Source organism: Halichoeres trimaculatus, unplaced genomic scaffold (genome assembly GCF_033239565.1).
Source record: "Halichoeres trimaculatus isolate MK-OKI-2021-1 unplaced genomic scaffold, fHalTri1.1 fHalTri1_scaffold_7, whole genome shotgun sequence".
NCBI lineage: Eukaryota > Metazoa > Chordata > Actinopteri > Labriformes > Labridae > Halichoeres > Halichoeres trimaculatus.
In genome coordinates this window covers 33291085-33315570 of record NW_027437185.1, presented here as the reverse complement: position 1 = coordinate 33315570, position 24486 = coordinate 33291085, and the positions used below count along the sequence as shown (strand labels likewise).

The 24486-nt window shown below is 40.3% G+C and overlaps 1 protein-coding gene across 1 annotated transcript; it reads left to right on the top strand.

Annotated features, from left to right (window-relative positions):
* The first annotated feature begins 582 nt into the window (after positions 1 to 582).
* On the top strand, positions 583 to 24059 carry dgkq (diacylglycerol kinase theta). The gene is made up of 23 exons (XM_074673899.1): positions 583 to 1790; positions 8702 to 8781; positions 8882 to 8981; positions 9549 to 9634; positions 10919 to 11044; positions 13085 to 13238; positions 13475 to 13543; positions 13699 to 13799; positions 13918 to 14132; positions 14224 to 14314; positions 15253 to 15307; positions 15429 to 15490; positions 15599 to 15749; positions 15848 to 15886; positions 16927 to 17042; positions 17186 to 17337; positions 17421 to 17569; positions 17645 to 17823; positions 18067 to 18167; positions 18249 to 18395; positions 18475 to 18586; positions 18681 to 18833; positions 19042 to 24059. The coding sequence occupies exons 1-23, from the start codon at positions 1565 to 1567 to the stop codon at positions 19141 to 19143; spliced, it is 2766 nt and encodes a 921-aa protein (XP_074530000.1). The 5' UTR covers positions 583 to 1564; the 3' UTR covers positions 19144 to 24059.
* The last annotated feature ends 427 nt before the right edge of the window (positions 24060 to 24486 follow it).

The window sequence follows — 24486 nt, the reverse complement described above, 5'->3', positions numbered from 1 at the left end:
TGACCTAGGCCATTAGGCCATCTGCACTAAACTGGGTTTTGAAGTGATTTTGAGCTTATGCGGGGACTTCCATTACAGAGTCATTTTCTCACACAGCCTCTAACTGAGTGATGAACCTCTTCACATGGTTTTAATGGATCTGCAAACCATCAAAATCTGTCTTACTGGAGTATCAGAGTGGTCTGACTTTGAAGCTGCAGCTGATACCACAAAGATAAGATTTTGCTGAATTGCAGCAGCACAAAAACCTCACCTTTGAAGCAAGGAGCCTTTTGTTGTCAATGCACATTAACATCAAGCATGTTGTGAGAAAGTCTTTGACTAAGGTGTTTGGCGTCAGCTCCCAGGATGAAAATATGAGATAAAACCAAAAATAACAACAATGAGGAAGGAGGCGAGTAAACAAAAAGAGGAAGGAAAGGAGACGTAAAAAGAGGAACAAAGTGAGGAAGGAAAGGTGTCAGGCAAACGTGGGTAAGAAGCCAGTCATTCATTTAATGGCTAGGCTGGTTTATTCAGGGTTAGGCAGGAAGGGAGGAAGGAAAGGAGAGAAGGAGAGGAGATGAAAGGGAGGGAGGGAGGAGGAGTAAATCAGTGTTGGAGACTGACGCGGAAGGAGAATCAGCCTCAGAGGAGGAAGAAGAAACCTCGAGATGAAGCAGACCCCTCCGGATGAAGTCACACTTGTTGAATAACGTTTACATTCAGACCTGGAGCGCGGTTCGGGTCGATTTAACACCCGGGTTCCGGCGCATTTCTCCCGGGTGTGGACCTGCTGATTTCAGGCTGCACGGCTGACTGACACACCGGCTGTTTGTGACTGAAAAGACCATCATTCATCCATTTCACAGATACAGACTCAATTAAACTCAGCACACAGCTCTGCTGGATCGATACTTCATTATTTATTCATCCAGCTTTTCAAGCAGGGGGCTCCGGGAATCACGCCGAGCCTGGCGCCCTGTCGTCGGTGCAGCGCCGCTGGGTGGCACCGCTGTCTCCGGGCGGAGGGACTCTGATCTCGGCGTGGTGGGCGATCTCTCCACCGTGAGAAGACGACGTTAGGAGGAAAACAAAGCCTCGCTGCCACCCTGGACCACCTAGTGTGTGTTCAAGGAAGCTGGATACTCTATTAATATTTAACGAGCTGGATATTTCGCTTGCTTGTGTGGCGGGAAGCTGTGGTAGACACGCCGGCCTCAGCGCTCCCTCCGCCGGGCTGCACTGCTGGGTGGCACCGCTGGGTCTACCCGGAGGGATGACTCCCCTCTGGTGGTTAGCGACGTCACATTAGAAAACTAATCTCGTTTGAAGAACAAAGTCGTGACCTGGTAGCCTAGTCTGTATTTTTGGACCTGGGTAATTAGCTTCTGCAGCAGGGGAAGCTCCAGCACACACACCGAGCACGGAGCTCTTTCCCCGGGCTGAGGAGCTGTGTCCGGCCCGGTGAAATGTCTCTCCACGGGGGGTGGAATATTTTCTAGAGATCCGGGCTTTTCTGCAGCAGAAGTTAACCCAGTCATACCCTGAAGCGTCTCCCGTGTGAAGGATTGTGCAGGTGGACATGGCGGACTCAGGCAGGGCCAGACCGGCGGACCCTGACGCTGCAGACAGCCGGACAGAGAGCCCCATAACTGGGAAGAAGAAGGCGCAGCACTCCCCGAGTCCTCGACCCAAGTACCAGAGCTCTGCTCCGGGTCACTGCCTCAGGAAAGTCACCCTGACCAAACCCACTTTCTGCCACAGCTGCAGCGACTTCATCTGGGGTCTCATCGGTTTCCTGTGTGAAGGTAAAACACACCTTAAGGTCGTCATCCAGGGGAGTGTGTGTTATTTAAAGCAGCCTTTGGTTTATTTAAGGTGATATTTTGAACTTGGTGGCCATCATGAAGCATCCTCAGTCTGCAGGTGACCCTGAACAAGGTGTTTGGGTGTCAGGTGGCAGAACAAAACTATTATTTCTCTGATTGAGTGATGTAGATGAAGGTGTTAAGACCAGACTGAGAGATCTGGATCTGGATCTGGGTGTATAAAAGTTGCATGATGAAAGATGCAGAGTTGAGTGTTCACTGAAAGATGCATCAACTGCAGCAAAACATTAGCAACCAGGAGAGCATCCTGTCCTTCCTTTCTGTTGTTTCCTTTCCTTCTGTATCCTTTCCTCCTTTTCACTCTTTTTTCGTCCTCTGATTTACTTTTTCCCTTTCTCCTTTCTTTCACTTGTTGTGTTTTGATTTACATTTCTGCATCTCGTCATGTCTATATCTCCTTTCCTTACAGTCCCCATTCTTCCCTTTATTGTCTTCACTGTTTTACCTTAACATTCCTGTGTCTCCTTGCCTCCTGTCCTCTTTCTTTTTGTATTTCTGCTTCTTTCCTTTATGTACTCACTGCTTTCTTTCCTTCCTTTCCTTCCTAGCTCACGTTCCCCATCCTGTCCTTGTCTTTCTGTACTTCTTAGCTTCCTTTTTGTATAATTTTTTCCTCACTTCTCTCCTATCCTTAACATCCATCCCTTCTATCTTTTCCTTATCGTTTCTTTCTTTCCTTTTTTCTCCTCTCCTTCTTCCTTCCTTCCCTTCTCTCCTTTCCTTATCCTCCTATGATTCCTTCCCTTCTTTCATCCCTCATCTTTCTCTCTTCCCTGTTTTGTTTCTATTTGTGTCTGTCCTTCCTTCCCTCCTCACTTTTCTCTCTACTCCATCCCTTTCTACCTTTTCTCTCCTTTCCTTTTCTTTGTTTCCTTCCTTTTCTTCATTTCCTTGCTTTCACTTCTTTTCTTTTTCCTTTTCTCCTTATTGCATTCTCCTTTCCTTTACTATTCCTTTTAACTGCTTTTCATTTTTCTTTTCATTCTCTCTTGACTTGTGCCTCCTTTTTCCTCACATTTCCCATTTTCCTTTCTTCTTTTCTTTTTCTTCACTTTTTTCCTTTCCCTTTTGTCTTGTTTTTTTTTCTTTTCTTCATGTTTCCCCTCTTCCTTAACTTCCTCATCTCTCATTTTCTTCCTCCCTTTTATACATCCTTTTATTTCTTTCCTCTTTCCTTTTTTTTCCATGTGTGATTTTCCTTTCTTTGACTTCATCATGAATTCAACTGGCAAACTGAAGATACAAGCCAAAACACACACACACACTCACACTATCTGCCCAGTAACACACACACTGGCTGCCCATTCCTTTCATTGTAATTGTGCGTGTGTGTGTGTGTGTGTGTTGTGTTCCTCGAGGTGTAAAGTGACTGTTGCGCAATCGCAGCAGTCAAGTCGTGATTTACTCTCCTCCAGTTGTCATGGTAACAGGCGGTGTGTTAGTGTGTGTGAGTGAGAGCGGGCAGAGAGAGGTGACCATCATCATCCTCGCCCTCTTCATCAGCACTCACAGCTGCATTAAAAGCTGCATGAAAACAACAACAACATGGGAAACAATGCTGCGTGCTGTCAGAGATCAGCTGATTACGTAACAACACAAACGTTTGTTCTTTAATCTGTCGGATTAACACGAAGCTGTACTGTCACCCAGCGGCTTTATCTGTCTTCCCTTCATGATGACGGACCCAGATCAGCAGAACGTGGAGGATCGTTAACGTCCCTCTGAGTGGGTGTGTTAATGATCCTAGGTTAGAGTTTAGGGATCATGTGACTCACTAATTCACATCAGGCCTCTGGAGCTCACTACGTCAGGGCTTTAAAGATCAGAACAACTGAACATCATGAAACACACAGAAACCAACTAATGACATAAACACGTCAACAAATATCAGAATCCTCTTTCCTTCCTTTGCTTCTTTCTCTCCTTTCCTTTTTTGTCCTTACTGCTTACCTTGATTTTCACATCTGTCTTTCTGTTTCTTTCTTCCTTGTTCTTTCCTTGCTTTAGTTCCTCTCCTTTCCTTACTTATATATCCATTCCTTTATCCCCTCTAATTCTTTCTTTACTTCCTTTTCTCCCCTTCTTTCATTACTTAGTTAATTTTCCTTTTCTCATTTTTTCTTATTTCGTAAACTTTCTTTACTTCCTTAAATTTACTTTTTTCTTTTCATTCCATGCCTCCTTCCCTTGCTTTACTCCCTTTCCTTTTCCTTCCATACTGTCTGACCTTTCCTCACTCACTCCCTTTCCTTTCCTTCCTTATCTCCTTACCTTTTCTACTTTATTTACTTTCCTTCCTTACCTTCCCTAACTACATTTGCTTTCTTACATCTTTACCTCCCTATCTCCTTACCTCTTATCCTTCCCTATCCCTTTTCTTTTCCTTCTTCACCCTCTCATTTTTCCAAAATGTCCTCCCTTACCTTTCTTAGATTACTTTCCTTACCTTTCATTTCTGCCCTTTTCCCTTCATTCCCTTGCTTTCCTTGCCTCCTAACCTCCTTATAAACTCTTACTTCCTTTTTCTATACCTACCCTTACTTCCTTCATCCCATTACCTTTCCTTACATTTCCTTTTTCTTCTCTTCCTTCCCTCTTGTCTTCCAAGTTTCTTTCTTTACCTCCATACCTCCTTACTCCCTTTCCCACCCTTCCTTCCTTCTCAACTCCCTTTTCCTTTCCTTTCCTTTCCTTTCACCTTACTTACTCATTCTTATCTCCTTCCTTACCTCTTGTCCTTGCTGTTCTTTATGTTTCTTGTTTTCCTTACCTCCCTTTACTTGTCTTTTATTATTCTCATTTTATTTCATTTTCTCTCTTCCTATTCTTTATTTTCATTTTCTTTTCTTTCCTTTCCTTGTTGCCGCCTTTCCTTTCCTTTTACTGTTGTATCTTTGTTTCTTTTCTTTCTTTCCCTCCTTCATGTCCTCCTCTCTGCTGTTAACTTTTTACCACAGAGTCAACAGGCAGATGGGATGAGCAGGAGCGTTCTGTTCTGCTTTGATCTGTTTTATTCTGTTTCCTCCATTTTTAACGTTCCAATATGAACTGTTGCTTTTTTGTTTCAGTCGACGGCTCAAACTGTGAAGTCTTGTAACACCACGTTCACACCGCCCTGAGCGCGGTCACGGTTAAAAATAACAGTTTGAACTTCTCTTAGTGTGAACAGCCTAAAAACAGTCGTTCTAAAAAAAACAACCATCAGTCTGTGCAAAAATCTCAGCAGGCGGCTGAGCTTCAGCTGGATTTTAATTTTAATTATTTTACGCTGAATTAATCATTGTGTTGGAGCTTTAGTCAGTAAACCTGGCTTTTAGCCGATGGCTGAAAGAAACTAAAGTCAGATGAGATCAGTGTGTGAAACTGGCCTGAGCGAACACGTGAGGTTAACCACGTGTGAGAGAATAAGCTGAAAAATACCACAAACTAAATGTCAGGACAGTTACACACTGACAGTGGGTTTAGTTTGGCTAATAAAGAAAGATGACACAATAATTCAGCTCAGTTTCCCTTTTAAAGAAACACAGTTGAAAGCTTAAAAGAATTACCTTTTTGTACTTCATTAAATCATAGCTCTTTTTTGTTTTGTTGAATATTTTTGTGGTAGAAACCCTGACCTCAGAGTCTGATCTGAACACTTCCCTTTTCAGTCTGTTTATGAATAAAGTCTCTGTCTTTAAAGAACACCACTGAGAGGAGATTAAAAGTATTTTCTCTATATTTCATGAAGTGTAGCTGTATCTGAATGAGTTAATACATTACTTTTACACTTATTTTTTGACCACTTGTAAGACACGTTGCATAAAAAAGCTCCAGTGAGAAGTTTTTAGCTGGTTGAGAGCCTCTATTTCTGTGCATTTATGCCAAAAAATCGTGTTTTTCTTATTCTTTTTCTTCACATTTCCCATATTTTGGCTTTTTTCTTGTGTTACATGTGCTGTTTGTGGTTTTCTTGGTTTGTATTACTCTGGTTGCCCAAGGAAGTTTGGCGCACGCAGCACTGGAGTCTAAGACAGTTTCGCTGAAGTGTTGCGTCATACCGTCTTGTTCCCATGGCAACAGACTTTATTATACCTGATCTTGTTGTGTTTTGTATTTTAGTGAGAAAAGTTGAATATTTTTGTGTTGAATTGTATCATTTTGTATTGTTTTCATCAAGTTATATAGTTTAGTGTAGTGTGTTGTATTATTTTATATCAAGTAGTATTAAGTTGTATCGTAGTGTGTTGTATTGTTCAGCATTGTACTTTTGCTATATCACATTGTTTCATATCGTAATGGATTGTTCTATTTTTTGTTATATCAAGTTGTGTTTAAAGGGTTGGGAATCGAAAACTGGTTCCTGTTAAAAATCGATAAGAAATGTTTCAGTCCATTGATATCGTTAGCCTTTGTGCTTAACGATTCCTTTATCAACTCTCTACATTGTGCTGGAGCCACCGGACCTTACGTCGCCTAGTCTGCTGCAGCTATCTTAGCTTAGCAGTTAGATAACGTTTCCCAAGAAAACTCTGATTCAGGATTTTCAGCTTGAAGTTTTACTGAAAAACTGACTTCATTAAGAAATGTACATTACTCTCTTTCAGGAGATTCATATTCAGTACATTCGAAATGGTATAATTCACCTTATTTACCAAAGTAACAAAATAGCACAAGCTTATTGCTAACGTATACGGACGGGAAACTGCATTGATATGCTAGCCGTCAGCATAAATTAGTATAACTTCAGCTTCAGAATAGAATTTTAGCTTTCATCACGGAAACATATCACATCAAGTCTTTGTAAAAAATACTGAGAATATCAATTGTCAAAAGCTAACAGGCAATTGAAAGACTAATGGCTGACTTCATACCTACGGAAAGGTTCCAAACAACTTAAACAATTGCTATAACTACTTTGAGACACTAGATGGCCTACTTGAATTATTAATATATTACAACACAGCACATCAACGTCACATTGTGTGCAATTTTTACCTTTTTCTGTATAATTATGCCCAGAAATATCCAGACTCAGGGACCAATTACATTTTATTCACTGACAGTATAAACTCAATTAAATGTTGCTGACACAGAAAACCTGTAAAGCTACTTTTTGTGCCAAGAAAATTCACAACAGGAATTGATAAGAGGATCTATAAAGAATCAGATCGACAAGCAGAATCGATAAGGGCATCAGTATTGACAAAATCTTTTCAATTCCCATCCCTTGTTGTTTAACATACTATTGTTTGGTATTGTGTAGTAACAAGTTCTAGGGTGTTATTCTGTTGTACCGCTTTGATAGGATTCATTATGACTTGTTTCATGACGTAGTTTTTTGTATCAAACCATCAAAACATTCTGTTGTATCGCGTTGTACCAGATCATCTCTCTGAATTTAGAAATGAGCCGTCAAAAGTCACAGAATCACTGCGACTGGCTCGAGCTGCTGGTCAGTCCTCTGTCCTACCACTGCTTGACTGCTTTTGTCACAGTAAACCATCAAATCTTCCTCTCCACACTCTATGAGCTTGGCATCTCAGGATCTGTGCTGTCTTGGTTCAAGTCCTACCTCACAGACTGACCCTTCAAAGTGTCATGGCGAGGAGAAGTGTCTAAATCACTTGGCTTATCAAGAGGGGTACCCCAGGGTTCAGTGCTTAGTCCCCTACTCTTTTCTTTATACACTGCCTCACTTGGTGCAGTGATCCGCTCTCATAGCTTCTCCTACCACTGCTATGCTGACGACACTCAGCTCTTCCTGTCTTTTCCTCCTGACGACACAACCTTCTCAGCTCGGATATCAGCGTGTCTGGCTGATGTCCCCACATGGATGAAGCTTGAATCAAATTCAAAGCTCTTCTTCTGGCTTACAAAACATTGACAAAAACAGCTCCTGTCTACCTGGGGTCCCTCATCCAGGTCTACACTCCTTCTTGCCCACTACGCTCTGCTTGTGAAAGACGCCTGGTGCTCCCAGCCCAGCGCAGCTCCAAATCACTAGCCAGACTCTTCTCCTCTGTTGTTCCCAAATGGTGGAATGAATTACCTAACTCTATACGATCTACACAGTCCTTTCTACTTTTAAGAGATGTCTGAAGAATCAGTCAGTAGGTCTAAGACTCAGCTCTTATTAATTTTATGCACTACTACTGAATGTTGTTGAAGGTTGAAGTTTACTGTTGCAGCAATTCATTGTGGTTTGTTGGTTTGTTGATTATCCCCCCCCCAAAAAAAACAAAAACAAAAAAAAAAACAAGCAGTACATGCAGCTGAATAACTTGTAGCACTGTTGTCGCACTAACTAAGGTTTGCCTTCTGTCTGAATTCTTTCTTGTGTTGCTTTGGACAAAAGCATCTGCTAAATGAAACGGTAAACTGTAAAAGTACCGGTATCTGGTCTTTGATAATCAGACGTGGTACGGGTATTAAATCATCATCTTTTCAAATCGTCATCTTTTTTCACGTTGAGGTCGTAATGAGGGATGTCCTAATACAGATTTTGCGTTTTTTTTTATTAATATGTTTTGCCGATACTGATAGCTTTCTCGGAAAAATCCAGTACTCCGTTGGGTGACTTCTTATAAATGATGAATCATATTTGTTGTATTAAAGTGACCCCTGTTGGTGCCTCCTTGAGGAACACACACTTTACAAATGTTGCAAGATGCTGTTTTACTATCATTGCTTTCCAAAGAGAACTCTACTGGAGTTGGCTCTTGGATGTTGTTTGTATTCTCTTTGAGGTGTTCAAACATTTATAAAAATTGTCCTCCCCTGCAGGAGAGCATCATTGTGGTTCTGTTGGGAATTGCTCCTGACCGCCTCTCTGTCCTCTTCTTCCTCAGTGTGTAACTTTATGTGTCACGAGAAATGTCTGAAGACGCTGCGTTCAGCCTGCTCCAGCATGACTCCATCTCTGGTTCGGGTGAGTATCGAACATCTGGAATTATGTTACATTACATTTCATTCAGATTTAAGGACAAAGAGATGTGTATTTGACGTTGTGTTGTTGCTGCCCCCTACAGGTCCCCGTGGCTCACTGCTTCGGCCCAGCGGGTCATAAAAAACGTTTCTGCTGCGTCTGCAGGAAACAGACGGAGGGAAGCTCAGCGCTGCGCTGTGAAGGTTAGACCAGTTTGAACATCACCAGTTAAACCAGTCATAAACCAGTCAAACCAGAAACTAAATTGTTAAACGTGTCTTAAAGGTATATTACGCAAAGTCTCACAGTCTAAACATGTCTGGTAATTATTTGTCATGTCTTGATTCATGAGGAGATTTTATAGTTTATTCACAGTGTAGATTTTTGTGTTTCTGAAGTCTTCAAAAAGCTTTGATAGCTTCTCTTTGTTTACCTACATGTTTCAACATGCTCTGATTTTATCTGAACTGTGGGTGAAACAAGCTGAGGGAACTGAGACAGAGTTAAAACCTGCTGAGTAAAGATTAGAAATCAGCAGAAGCAGAAGTGAAAACAGTTAGAAAGTGCTCTAAAACTCAAACAGAGACAGGAGGATGAGTGGGTAAAATGAGCATGCTCAGTGAGACGCTGCTGTTTTTGCTGCTCAGACCATTCAGCGTAAAGCCGTGAGGGTTGGCCGACCTTTGACCTCAGAACATTCCTCACAAGCTGCTGTGAATGGGATTACACACAGTTGATTTGTGTATGTGTGTGTGTGTGTGTGTTTTCAGTGTGTGAGCTGCACGTCCACGCTGACTGTGCCGCTTTCAGCTGCGCAGACTGTCGCTGCAGTCACCTGGACACCACTCTGCAGCAGGTGAGTGATGATGCAACAAAAGTAAGGGTCTTCAACCTGTGGCTCTGAAGCCTCAAGTAGCTCTTTGACTTCTTTATAGTGGCTCCTTGTGGCTTTGTAAAAAATTTATTGAAATAAAAAATATACATTTTTTAACAGAAAAAATGATGATTAAAGACATTGACACTAAATAAAATCATGTGTAACATTTTGTTGAACTCAATATGCAACATCTCTTGCAATAAAGCTGTCACTTTCTTTGGAGACTTTTGCAAATATTTTGAATTTCAATTTTTTGATATTTTGCCAAATTGAAAGAATCCATTTTTTATTTTGAAGATTTTGCAAATTTTTAAAATGTTTTTAAATTAGAATTTTTTGAATTTCTGCATATTATTGCAAAATATGTAAAGTTAATATTTTTTGGAAAATTTTGCAATTTTTTTTGCCATTAATGCAATTTTTGAATTTTTTTGTCTTAATAATTTTTTTAAAAATGCACTTTTTTTAACACATTTTTAAAGTTTCTTTCTTTCAAAAAATTGCAAATTTTTGAACAGTTTTTGAAATTTCTAAATTTTTGAAAAATTTTGTAACCTATAGAAGTGTCATGAATTTGGAAAGTTACGAAATATGTGATATTACATTTTTTTCAATTTTTAAATTTTTTTTGCAAATTTAATTGGAATAGAAAAACAAGACATCAAATGTACAATTTTCTGAACACAAAAAACATCTGGTTTGGATAATTATTTGCTAAATATTTTACCATGTTTAGAGTTTTGTACACTTTTTTTGTCTTTATTTTGAAAATGAAGTAGATTTTGTGGCTCTGGAATGACTTTTGTCCAGGTAAGCTGAGGCAAAACGGCTCTTCTGAAAGTGAAAGTTGCAGACCCCTGATCTAGAGGAAATACCGTGAACACTCTAATCTAAAATAAATCCTGGATATTTTTGATGCTTTACCTTTATCTGCTGCGGAAGAATCACTGTCTTCAGTATATGGTCAGAGTATAATGTGTGTGTGTGTGTGTGTGTGGTGTCAGATTAATGACCATTGTGAGTGACTGCTATCGATCACTCTGACGCTCTTTAATCAAAGTCGTTCTGTGAGACACACTGAGCAGTAAATGAAGACGTCTGTTCAGGGCGATCGATCACAGCGAATCGATGAGTCACTGACGCTGAGTGTGAGCTAAAACGTGAAGCAGGGAATGTCAGAGAGACAACAGCTCAATACCAGTTGAAAAACATATCCAGTGAAGCATATTGGAGAGCTTATGGATCTACTTTTTCTTGCTGCAGGATACGTTCCACCACCACTGGAGGGAGGGGAACCTGCCGTCAGCAGCCAGGTGTGAGGTGTGTCGGCGGTCGTGCGGCTCGTCTGATGTCATGGCGGGGATGAGATGTGAATGGTGCGGCATTACGGTGAGAAACCACATCACACAAACCTGAGAAAGTTCTGGTAACTCCTTCACAGCCAACAATCATTACAAAGGTCCCAGTTTCACTGTCAAGAAGCCAGTTTACGGACACATACTTTCACCCACAACTTAAAAACTAATGAACATCCTCAACATTCAGCACACTCCTGGAACCATCATCAGATGTCTCATATGCCAGGTTTTGGCTTCGCTCATTAAACTAAAGGTGCAAAGAAGTCCTGGTTTTACCTTAGTGTTCGGTCCAACCTGGTGTTAGCATCACTTTTTTTCTGTTAAACCTGTGCATATAACACAAAAAGACGCCACTAAATTCACAAAGCATGCGTAGAATGGTAGACTCAAAACTGCACAGTATTTAAACGACTCACTCTACACTAATTTGGGGCAAAATGTGCCCCTTTCTATGCAAATTAATCTTTAAAAACTAAACTTTAAACACTAGCACTAACATGCTAACACAGAGTTAAACACATATTTATTGTGTGTTAAAAGTTTGTTGGAGTGGTGCTACAGATCTTGCAACAGATTTCTGTCCATGACTCAATTCTAGCGCATACTAGCATGCTTTTTTTATAATCTGAAGAGGCTAATTTATGCTAACAGGCCACAGTATACTACTATACATAAACACACTAAAAAAACGTAGTGTTAAAGCTCCCATATTATGCTCCTTTTCTGCAGTTTAATATGGATCATTGATGTCTTCATGAAATGGTAGTAACATATTTTGGTCCAAAAAGCCAATAAATCAAGCACAGCAGCATTGTTTCCAGGCTCTCATAGCCCCTCTGTTCAGAACGCTCTGATTTAGCGGGCGTGGTCTTCATATGTAAATGAGCCACCGCTGATACCGCCCCGCTCTTCCGCGTCACTGAGAGCGGCTCCATGAGCTCCGTGTGCACAATGTTTAGAAAACAGCGAAGCTCGTTTACCGTAACATTACTGGCTAAAACAACAGGCTAACTGCAGCTAAAGTTAGCATCCTGAAGCTAACACAGAGACAGGGGGACACTGAGGAAAAGCTCTTCCATCTGCTCCACAGCACACAGCATTTAAAATACTCACATTTCCAGGGTCCCAGGTTTGTTGGCGGATGGTTGGTAATGCGCCTGGATTCAGGACCAGTCTATTGGCTAGCCCTCTGTTGGACTGTCCAAAGTTGGAAAAGCAGTCGTCTGTGAAGTGACTAGGACACACATGCACAGTTTTACTGAGTGTAGCTGGAGCATTTCCTTGATAAATGAACTCTAGACACTTAGTCTTGTCTTCTTCTAAGATGGGAAGCTTGTGCATGGAACTATGTGGCTGTTTACAGCCAAAAACAGAGCAGTGATGGCTCTTCATCTAATCTCTCAAGCAGCAGGGAGGAGAGTTGGCGGGGAGGGGGTTCTGGGGTATCTGCTCCGGTAGACCAATCAGGTCAGACTTGCTCCTGATTGGTCAAAAAAGGGAATCCCTGTCATCGGCAAATCCCCAAAATCCAAACAGCTCGTTTAAGGTTAGGATTTTACATTCACAAGCACTACTAAGTCTACTACTATTACTACTACAATTCTAATTTTTTAATTAGAAATAAGACAAAAACAGGTTTGCGCTTTGTTAGGGAGTAGAGACCAAACTGCACAGAGCTGCAGAGTGTTTTGGTCCAATTGGAGCTTTGATGACGTATCATACACCTTTAACTTTGTTTTTGCAAAAGAACACGGGTAAAAAGTGTTTTTAACAGAGTTTTAGAAGATGGGATTAAGAGTCCTTAAAGGAATCATCTAAGGATCAGAAATGAACTTGGGAGCTGCTTCTGTTTCCTCATCTGTGTCGGTTCCTGTCAGTTTAACGACCTGCTGAATATCTTATCACACTTTGAATATTCAAAACTCTTTATCAACACATATGAACAATCTGCTACAGGATGAACAGGAGTGAGGTACTGCAGGTTGTGTGACTGGAAGGAAAGGACCAAACACTGTGATTATTTGTCTAGTAATCGAAAACTGATCCTTTGTGTGTAATGTTGTTTCTGCAGATTCATGCAGCGTGCTACCTCAGCGTGCCACCAGAGTGTGCTCTGGGACGTCTGCGCTGCATGCTGCTGCATCCGGCCTGCGTCCGCCTCGACTCCAGAAACTTCAGCAAGATGCACTGCTACAGAATCACAGAGAGCTGCAGCCACGATCTGGGTACACACACACACACACACACACCACATCCTGCTGATAGTCAACCACAAACACTCGTCCTTCTTCCTGATTGTTTCACTGAAAAGAAGCTTTTTCTCAGCATCATGATGAAAACAATGGGTGCTGGTTTCTAGAGCGTCTGATGGAGTTAAACACAGGAACATTAGATTTAAATATTAAGCATTTTTTAACTCAGATCTCTCTGAATGAATGTCACTTTCCTGTGTTTTTATCAGATAACTCAGATGATATTGATCCGTCTGCTGCTGTGTCTAAAGACGGTCAGTCAGCTGCTCCAGAGTCCGGTCAGTCCACTCATGCAATTCTGTTCCTAAAGACTCTGCTTTATTTATTATTTTCAAAGCTACAGATATGTAAACCAGAAAATTTGAAGTCTTGAATTAAAAGGTTTTAAAGTAAAGAAAATATTCCAGATTGTATCCCATTTTTTTATCCTTAGGTAAGCAGCTCCTGAAGGTGTTTGAGGGCGATGATGCAGCGAAACGTGGGAACTTCCGATTGGTCTCCATCCTGAGAGCTACGAGGAACGAGGAAGTGGTGGTGAGAGCTCCAGCTCTTTCTAATAATTTCCCTCCTGAGATGAATGACAGAAATACACTGGTACAAAAATGTGTCTGCACAATTGACTGATTATGACTCTACCTGATTTTTCCTGCAGGAGGCGGCGCTGAGAGCTTTCTACCTCCCTGATGAGCCTCAGGACTTTGAGCTGCAAGAGATCGGCGGGACGCAGCGTCTTCACAGCGATGACATCCTAAACCGTAACGGCGGTCCAGATAACAGGAGCTCCCTGAAGGATGGAGGAGACTCCTGGCTGCTGAGGACCAAACCACGAGACTCTGAGGTCATCCAGGTGCACGCCGGCTGGCACAGGTGAGACAAACTCTGCTCTTTACTTACAGGTGAGAGTCAAACATGTTCTCATTTTAACTTTTCATTTACGCCTCTATCTGCTGTGTTTTAGGTCAGGTCCAGCTTTTGTCTCAGTGTCTGTCTCTAAGAGCAGCACAGCAGCTTCAGTCCTCAATGAGGTCCTCAGCCAGCTTGATAGACAGGTGAATTTCACTTTTACTTTAAATATCAACGCTAGAAAACGTCTTCTACTTTAACCTACTGCAGAAACACTTCTTGATTTTTTTAAAGGTTAAAAACTTTGGATGGTGTCATGTTTTTCTGTTGATCTTTATCCAGTGCTAAGCTAACCTTCTGCAGCCTAAAGCTGGATATGTTCTGACGGAGGGTAACCTCTTGAAAATATTTTGTCTTGTTGGGGAAAAAACTAAATTAAAAGGCCACCAGTAATGGTTGGGAAAGGAAATCAAAGTGCTCAAAGGGCACCTTATGCTAACGCTAGGGTCGTAGCTTATTGGTTATAAGTGTTGGTCACAATTTTGCAGTATCTCAGCACCAAGCTGTTTGTGATCTTCAAGATTTTTATTATGAAACTTTGGATCTACAGGAAGAGAAAAAGGCCTTGAAACAAAAAGAGTTCAAAGATTTTGAAAGACTTTCAAAATAAAAGCCAAAACTCTAGCTTTTATCCCAATGTTGATGTTGGAACTCTGAAAGAATAGTCAGAATTCTGACTTTTGTGTCAGAATTCCGGAAAGAAGCCGAAAAGAATCTCAGAACTCCTAGAAAAAATAATTCTGACTTTACTGGTAGAGTTGAACTTTCTTCTGAGAGTTCTAAGATTGAAGTCAGAATTTAGATTTTTTTTTCTATGAATTCTAAATATATATTTTTTAAAATTCTAAAATTAAGGTCATAATTTTGGTTTTGATCTTAGAATTCCATCCATCGATTCGAGATTTCTGAAATCAAGATCAGAATTCTGATTCTGTAGATTTCTAACTTTCATCATCGAGTTCTGGAACTTTTCAACGTTGAGATAAAACTCCAAATTTGAGCAAAAGTTTTTGTTGAGATAAAACTGATGTATCTAAAAGGACAATCTCTTATAAAGACTGTTTGCTGGTGTTTTCTGTTTCAGGGAGAAGACTCGTCTAACTTCAGCCTAATGGAGGTCTTCATGAGCAGCAAACAAGGTGAGGACTCTGTTTTGAAAAATCAGCTTTTCAGACAGAGTCAGCGACCTTCAAGCTCACATAACTTCAAACAGGATCTTTGTACTTAAGACAATAACTGTCCTGTGTGTGTGTCCTCCAGTGCAGAGACAGACTCTAAGTCCTCAGGAGAATGTTCTGGAGAAGCTGCAGGAGATCAGGAAGGTACAAAGACAAAATCCTGCTAAAAATACTAAACAGCTGATCTTACTCTCTATTATCTATCTCTATCTGTTTTTGGAGATGAAATAAACCTGATGTGTGTGTCCTCAGATGTCTTTGCGTCAGATGAATCAGACTCGCTTTTATGTTGTGGAGAACTCGAACCGAGTCATCCAGATTGGCCTGCTGATTGGAGGACTGCCCCCCCTGCTGTCCAAAGAAGAGTACGTCCAGCTGATCGAAGAACACCTGACCATAAAGAGTGAGTCTGAGCTCCTTTTCATCCTCACCTGAGCAATGTTTACATTTCTCATCCCTCATTTACGCAGTGTCATTCTCTCTCTTTGTCTGTCTCTGCAGGTCACCTGGTTAACTTCAGCCACATCTATGCCAGCCAAGGTGAGACGCTTGTTGAAACAAATCTCCTGGCTTCAGAATTTAAGGATTTTATTTCATTTAAGAAGAGATCGTGGTTATTTTTATTTTTAAAACAAATATTTAGTAAAAATATTGGATGTTGTTGCAAGAGGCGGGATAAGTTTCAGGCTGTGAGGTAAACATGTGTTTGAATAATCCCAGGATGAAGCTTTAGATTGCTGTGAGTAACCTGTTCCAAAACGTGGCATGAGATTTCAGTGAGATCAGCAGGAGACTGGTACAAACTGTGACATCACGAGTTGGAAATTTTCCTAAAGAGGTCAAATTTATTCACTTTGCGTTACCTGAATAGTTGATGTTGACACAGGGGACAGGCATGGGTACAGAGAATCCAGTTGTTTGTTATGAACATACTGAGATTACCATTATAATTATAGGTGATCCATATTCCTCAAACAGGGGTTGAGGTATGACAAAACAAAACCCAAAAAGTTAAAATTACTCGACATGTCTCAAGACAATATAGAGAATACAGTATCAAATAAATATAAACATTTAATAACTCACAAATAGTATTACAAACATCTTTTTTACTTTATGGAAAAAGACTGGAGGGAATAGTTTTGATTGACAGTGACTGCAGTTGACTGATGGGTGTGAGGTCACAAGGAGAAACGGAACTGTGTTGCATGGCGACTGTAAGGGAAGGTTCTAGAATGCTGAGTTCTGAAGTGCCCTGGGTGTTTCTTCAAGAGACAGGAGCTGAAATAGAATGTTACAGACACACAGTGAGAGTCATCTTGGACAGCAGTCTGATAACACACTTCTGTTACTCTATCTTAAAAAAATAAACTGAAGAAGGAGAAGACAATCTGTCATCGATACTAGAAAGGGAAATCCAAATCTTGTGGTAGATTGTGTTGAAAATATCCATCAGATTTACATGTGTAGATTAGATTTGGAGTTCAGCTCCTCTGTTGGTAAATCTGATCAGCCTGATGTCTGCTGATCTTTTTATAGACGTGAATGTGATTATAAAGACCTGGTCTGTGTGTGTTCAGGTGCGGTGGCGTTGCAGATCTCGTGTTTCTCCGAAGCAGAGAGGCTCTACATGTTGGCAAAAGACACAACGATCAACAACAAGACGCTTACATCACTTGTCATCCCAGAGATCCTGGTAATGGTTTGCTCATGTCAAAGCCTCATGCTGGGAGTGATTAGATCAGGGTTGTTAAGAGTTCCAGAAATATCCTGTACGAGAGTTCTAAATTAAGAGTCCAGAATCCAACAGTAACTCACTGTTCACCTTCTGTTTCTCAGCACAACAAACTGTGTGAGGACGTCTGCCCTCTGCTGGTGTTCGTCAATCCAAAGAGTGGCGGGCTGAAGGGCAGAGAGCTCCTCTATGGTTTCCGGAAACTTCTGAACCCTCACCAGGTCTTCGACATCTCAAACGGAGGACCACTAGCTGGGTGAGAGCCACTAACATACCACAGATCAAAGTCTGAGAGTCCAATGTAAAGGTTTTGACGTTTTAATATCTCCTCTGGTTCAGCCTGCACACGTTCAGGGAGGTTCCCAGGTTTCGGGTGCTGGTCTGTGGGGGTGATGGGACGGTAGGCTGGGTGCTGGGAGTCCTGGAAGCTGTGAGGCACAAACTGGTGTGTCGAGAGCCTCCCATCGGCATCGTTCCTCTAGGAACAGGTCAGAGCACTAAGTCAAAGTTTCATTTTGATGTTCTGACGTTCAGGGTCTACTTAAGTCTTTCCGTCTCTCCAGGTAATGACTTGGCTCGTGTCCTTCGATGGGGGACTGGTTACAGTGGGGAGGACCCACACCACATCCTGGTCTCTGTTGACGAGGCTGATGAGGTCCTGATGGACCGATGGACCATCCTGCTGGATGCTCAGGACATCTCTGAGGACGGGAAGGAAAACGGATTCTTGGAGCCTCCAAAGGTCTGTCACCACACCGAACATCAATCAGAATTTTCGAAAAGCTTGTTTGGTCTTTACATTTTTTTAAGGTGTCTGTTTAAATGTTCCTAACTAGAGAAATCAGCAGACGTGTCTTTAGATATCACAGATACTAAGTCCAGAGATCATACAGTCTATGGGTACAAGGGTTTGTTCTAAGGTACTAAGGTACTTCGCACTGTAGTTTACTGGTTCCTGGGCTCATTGTTTTTTCTTCTCTCTCAGATCGTGCAGATGAATAACTACTTCGGCCTTGGCATTGACGCCGAGCTCAGCCTCGACTTCCACCAGGCCAGAGAGGACGACCCTGATAAATTCACCAGCAGGTAACGTTTCAGTTTACTTCACATCTTCAGGGCTGAAAATATGTTTCCGCGAATAACAACCTCGTCCTCTGCTCTCCACAGGTTCCATAACAAAGGTGTGTACGTGAAGGTGGGCCTGCAGAAGATCAGCCACACCAGGAGTCTGCACAAAGAGCTGCAGCTGCAGGTCGATGCTCAGACCGTCCAGCTGCCCAACATAGAGGGACTCATCTTCTTAAACATTCCCAGGTAACACACAAACACACGCAGTTCACACACAAACCCACTATGACCCGAAACTCATCTTCCACCATGTGTTTGGGTGCAGCTGGGGTTCAGGTGCTGATCTCTGGGGGTCAGAGGTCGACGGTCGACACGGTAAACCCAGGATAGATGATGGCCTGCTGGAAGTGGTTGGAGTCACCGGAGTCGTTCACATGGTGAGATTAAAATCACACACACTCCAGGTCCACCTGTGAGCTTTCTTCAGAGTTTTAAAAGTGTGTGTGTGTGTGTGTCTGTGTGTGTTTTCAGGGCCAGGTGCAGAGTGGCTTGCGTTCAGGGATTCGTATTGCTCAAGGGAACTACATCAGGTTGACTGTGAGCAAGCCCATACCTGTGCAAGTGGATGGGGAACCGTGGATCCAACCGCCGGGACACATTATCATCTCTGCTGCTGGACCAAAGGTACGCTCTCTTTGACCCTGAAGGGCAGCTGGGACATTTGAATATTTACCTGTTCTCTCTGCTTCACCTGTGGTTTTTCTTCAGCTCAATCTATGTTTTTTGTTTCTTTTTGTTTCTTCAGTTTGACTGGCTTTGTTTGCATACCTGCAGTTTAGCTGTTTGTTGTATACTTTGTGTTCATATGTGTGTTAATCTGTTGTGACCTTAGGTTCGGATGTTGAGAAAGTCGAAGCAGAAGCAGAAGAAGTCTTCAGCTGGCGTGAAGGATGGGCGTTCAGAGAGTCCTTCCTCCAGAGACGGAGGTCACTGAGCGGCTCACCTTTAAACCAACGTCCTGCCTTTTACCTGAAGAACCTGGGAGATTATTTTGGTGCAGGCAGCAAAGCTGTGTAGTGGTGCTAACAGGCCTCAGACCTACGTGAAGAATGATGAAGGTTTGATGTTTGCCTAAACACGACGGGAGGAGGTTGTGAAGAACCTCGAGTTTGGCTTGCATCATTTCCTTCCTGCTGATAGAAAGCATCACTTACACATTCAAAATAACAGTAATTACTAAGACTTTTAACGTAAACAAAGACTAAAAAGGTTACAAATATAATTACAACAAGATTTCTGCTCAATAAGAAGAGTTTTGACGTTGTCTCAGTCTGAATAAGCTTCAGAGTTTAACAAAGAAGAAGTATTTAACAGGAGTTGTTCCATTTCTGTGCTGAAGTGACCGTGCATTTGCAGTAAGTAGTGGTAGGCTCAGTGTCAGTTCTTATGTTAGTCTGATGTTAGTGCAGCTATAGAGCGATCTGACCTCACAGTTGGTCATAGTTAACACAAAATATGAAGAAACAAATACTGAAGCATTATGAAGAGACTGACTTTTTCTTTAAAAAGCTTTAACCTCACAACATTTATCTAATCCAAAACTCCTGGGAGGCTGAACTGGATTTTTTTCTTCTTCAGTGATGTGAAACTGTTTGGTAATGTTGATGTTTGAGATTTACGCTGTGGTGAAGCTTCCAAAGCTAATGAGCGCACAAGATCCAACAAGAGAGCCCCTGATTTTCTGAAACCACAGTGCCCGCTGGAACAGGAGCTGGATTTACACAGGAGCTGAGACACAGATTAGAAAATAAGAGTCAGATTAGTCAGAGATAAACTGCCTGAAGCACCACTGCTGTAAATAAAAAGATGTGCAGAAGAAGTTTGTTTTGCTACAAATTTGCAAACTTGCCCAAAAAAGATATGGTTGGGCAGTTAAAGATCTCAAAAGCTTTTGAGCAATTTCTTTAAAGAGTCCACAGACACAAAATTTGGCAGCTACGATAAATATACCTGCTTTTGAAGTTTCTCACTTCGACTATTTGCATATTAATGAAAAAAAGGAAAACAATTTGTATATAAAATCTCACAAAGTACAAAAATCTAATTAAAAAAATGAGCTAACATTGGTCTTGATGAAAGTTTTATGTTAAAGCTGATTAGCATATGGCTAACTGAGCTACCTTAAGGGTCCCATAACTGTAGAATTACGAAAAATAACTGAAGCAGCTAAACTTCTCCATGAGAGTGAATTTTTGTGATGACAAGCTGCTCTAGGAAATCCAAAATTTCTGGTCTTTGTAACAATTTTGTGAAGCTACGTCACCAAATTAACGTTTGGAATTCAGATTTCATTAGCAATATGGAAAAAAAAAGGTTGAGTGTTGGAAAATATCCGGAAAAAACTGTTGTTTCTATAACAAGTAGCATCAGGCGCTAGCTAGAAAGCTAACTGCATTACTACTAAAATTAAACGACTTCACAATCTTTCCAAGCTAGTTGACTAGCTTACAAACAAACACCTTACATGCTAAATTGCCAAATATATACAAATAATGATAATAAAAAAACACTCAATTCAAAGATTAAAAATAAAGAATTTCAAAATATTAAAGTGTGTGACAAAATGTAGCACTTCAGTTGTGTTTCACTCCTAATGCTAGCAAGAAATTTAGTGACATTACTAGCTGACCCAAGCTAAAGGAATTATCCAGCTTTGCAAGCTAATTTGCAAGATTACCAGAAAGCTAGTTTGCTAGTTTCTTATCAAGATAGCTAGCTTTCTAAAGACATACCAGAGCATCATTTGCTAATTAATTTCACGTTTGAAATTTTGAAGAGTAAAAAAAAATGGCAAATGTGCTGCCAGAAACAAAAACCATCTTGATTGTACTTGAGTGTGTTCATAATAGAACAGGGTAGCTAGCTTGCTTGCTGGAACACATTTCATGAGGCAAACTTTTTAGCCATTTCTTTTATTTAATCTTTATGCGATTTAATTGAATACTAGCATTAGCATTATTACTTTTTTGATTGTATACCACCTATTTGTGTGAAACAATTGTACCCTTTAATACCTAAAGCAGTTATAAATAAGGTTTGTAAGCAAAATGACTGCCTCAAAACTTTTGGTCAAGACCAAGCTCTTCAATTGTGTACATTCTGTAATTATAAAACATTTTAAACATCTAACATTAACATTTATGCTACATTTGCATAAAACTGGTTTTCAGGACTTCCATTGTTTTCATTAACCGGCATAAAATCGATGATTTGAAAGCCCTGCATTAGCTCACTTTGCTGCCACTGTGTCTGATGATTATTTTAATCAATCAACTCTGGTGTATATAAATATTTTACGACTGAAAAAAATAGACCAGATAGAGTTCAAACTCACCTGTTGTCACCTTTAATTTATTGTTTCAGTTTGCTCTTGAGCCCTTTAAACAAACTTTTTGAATTAAGCTTCAGCTGCCAGTTTTTAATCTGAAATCTCTGAAAGGCGGTGAAGGAGTTAGTGAGCTTCGTCCACATTCCCAGAGGTGCAGAAAGTACAAAAACTGGACTCAACAGGGAATCCAGATGCTGAAGGCCCCAGCTCTTAATGTAGCCACAACAGTATTGGATGACTGTACTTTGGTTTTGATGTATTTTATTCTGCATTAAGTGATTTATTTTAAAGTTTTTGGTGCTAGATCACAAATGTCTTAGTTTTGTTCCTGATCTGAGATCTAAGACTGAGTGCTGATACATCGATGGCATTAACTGTTAATTTTATTCACTGTGGAGTAATCAGCAGAGTTTATGACTCTGTGCTCATGGTGGACGTAGCTGTGAGTTGTCCGAAGTTGGAGAAACTGTCACAATGTTCTGAAACATGCATGAAGTACTGTAGTTCTGAGTGTTTTTCATTTATAACAGCAGTTTGTCGCCTTTTCGCTTCCTCAAACGAGTCAGACTGCCTGCTGTTGCTGTTACAGATCAATAACTGCTGGTTTACCACGGACCGTGTATAAGAAATGAGTGAAGCTTTTGTGATGACACCCATTGGTTAATGGATTTATGTTTAAAAACCTCAAAAGAGATTGGAGGAGGATAGGGCCAATGAAAAAACATTCATACATTTTTTAAGACTCTAAAGTCAAAATTACGTCTGAACTCACAAAATAAAAAATCTAAGATGAGATTACTTACTGTAAACTCTGAACTCTAGAAAAAGGTCAGAGTCATGAAAATTCTAAAAATTCTAAGGAGAAAAAGTTTAGAGGAAAAATGGTCCAAGCTTTGGAAAAAAACCAAAACAAAACAAAACAAAAAACGCTGATTTGAGTCTTAAAAACTGAGAACTCTGAGGAAGAGGGTCAGAATTCTGGGGATAAAAAAGTTCAAATATTGGCCTTTTTCTGAAAATTCTAGAATACTGAGATTAAGACAGATTCCAGGGAAAAGGTCAGAATCTTGGCATTAATCTCAAAGTTCTAGAATTATAAGAAAATGCTGGAATTCTAAAATACTTTCAAAATTCTAGAATTTTAAAATGGTAGCCGGGTCTTTCTCTCCAGGACATTTTCTCGTATAACCAGACTGATTTTTACAACTGATGGGAGACGCCCTCTGCTGGAGATAAGAAGTACTGCAGGTTTAAGAAACCTCAGCACTGATGCTGTACATTTCTTATATCATGCCTGTGGTTTTCTTTTTTTAAACCATTAACTTTTGCTGCTGCTTTTTTAAACCAAAACATAAAAATATCTGCTTTATAAAAGCAAAAGTCTGAAGAAAAATGTGCAGAAAATTGTTTTTGTTCTGGTAACTTTGCTGTTTCTTTCAAGCCAACCACAGAGGCCACACTGTGTTCAAGGACTGTGAGAAGAGACATTAAAATCTAAAATCATTATAAAAAAAAAACACATTGTATAATCAGAATACTGTAATGGTTCATTAGATGTTTATTTTTAGCTCTATAAGGAACTTTCTGCGAGGGTTGATTTTGGCACCCCCTGTGGACAAAGTGATACGTCACATTTACCGCTGTGAAAAAAAAGAGACCCTACCCTGACAGAAATCAGCTGATCTCAACCTGCCCCTTGTGGCAATTGTAGGTATTTAAAATTTTCAAGTCTTCTATATCCAGTGGGAAAAAAAGCCCACAGGAGCTTTAAAACACATGAATGGAGTTGTAAAACTGCTTTTAATGTGGCTTTATATTTCTTAAAATGAAACAGTTTGAAAAATGTCTCACGCATCATTTTAAATGGATTAAATATCTTAAGATGATTATTTTTATAACATCAGGAGCGTTAAAATGAATCCCTCTAAAACTCCAGTGTTTAAAAGTATAAAAAAAAAATATTCTCGCCTTTATGATGCCACAGTCTTTTATTTTTTTAATTCTATGTTTGCCGAATGTTAAAAATGTGCTTTGACGTGTTTTTCTGCTTCTCTGCGTCGATTGTGCCTCATAGTGTCTGACTCACCTGTTGTTGTTAAGCCCCACCCACCTGACAGTCGGCCAGGTAGTGATTGGCCATTTGGTGTTTGGCCCGCAGGTGGCGGTCTTTGTAGTGCCTCGTAGAAATACGTTCACACGCTCAGTGCTCTGATGTTTGTGTGTTTGTCCTGCCGGTGCAGTGACGTTCTGAGCTAATGTGCCTCCTGATATCATCTAGAACTTTCTCTTTCTTTGCTGTAACTTTGTTTAGTTTTTACCTGAAGTTTTATTAAATAGATGATATGTATATTTTTGCAGACAGAAGCTGTTTTTTAAGTTTAACTGTAAAGTTTTAACTGTAAATTGCACTAACTGTTTTACAGATGCTCTTAGATGTGACGTTCGATTATTATGAATGTTGAAAAGCTAAATATATATATATATATATATAACATATATGTAAAAATAACTGATTCTTATGTGTTTACTCAATAAACTAAAGACCATCTAAGAATTCAATAATGACTTTTGTTTCATTTTTCTTTTGAAAAAAAAGAAAAGAAATTGGGGTGAAGTTGGAAAACAGGTCTTATGTGAACAAAGGTGATCCACGCTAAAAGCTAACAAAACCGAACTTGGGAAGCCATTTTTTTCCCTTTTTTTTAAGAGCCAGAAGTCTGACAAGGAAGTTTATAAGTCTGAAAAAAACTTCTGAATACCAACTTACGCTCAAAATTCAAGAAATCAGAGGAAAAAAAGGTCATAATTCCTTAAATAGAAAAAAGGGGGCAAAATCTTGAGTTTAGTCTTATAATTCAAGAGTACTGAAATTCTAGAATTTGAAGGGGTAAATAAGGTTAGAAAGAATCCTGGCTTTGGTCTTAATTTTTTAGAGTTCTAACAAAAAAT

Coding starts and splice junctions, on each gene's coding strand:
- dgkq (XM_074673899.1), top strand. CDS start 1,565: ATGGCGGACTCAGGCAGGGCCAGACCGGCGGACCCTGACGCTGCAGAC. Junction 15,308..15,428: donor CTTCATGAGCAGCAAACAAG/GTGAGGACTCTG, acceptor TGTGTCCTCCAG/TGCAGAGACAGACTCTAAGT. Junction 18,834..19,041: donor TCTCTGCTGCTGGACCAAAG/GTACGCTCTCTT, acceptor TTGTGACCTTAG/GTTCGGATGTTGAGAAAGTC.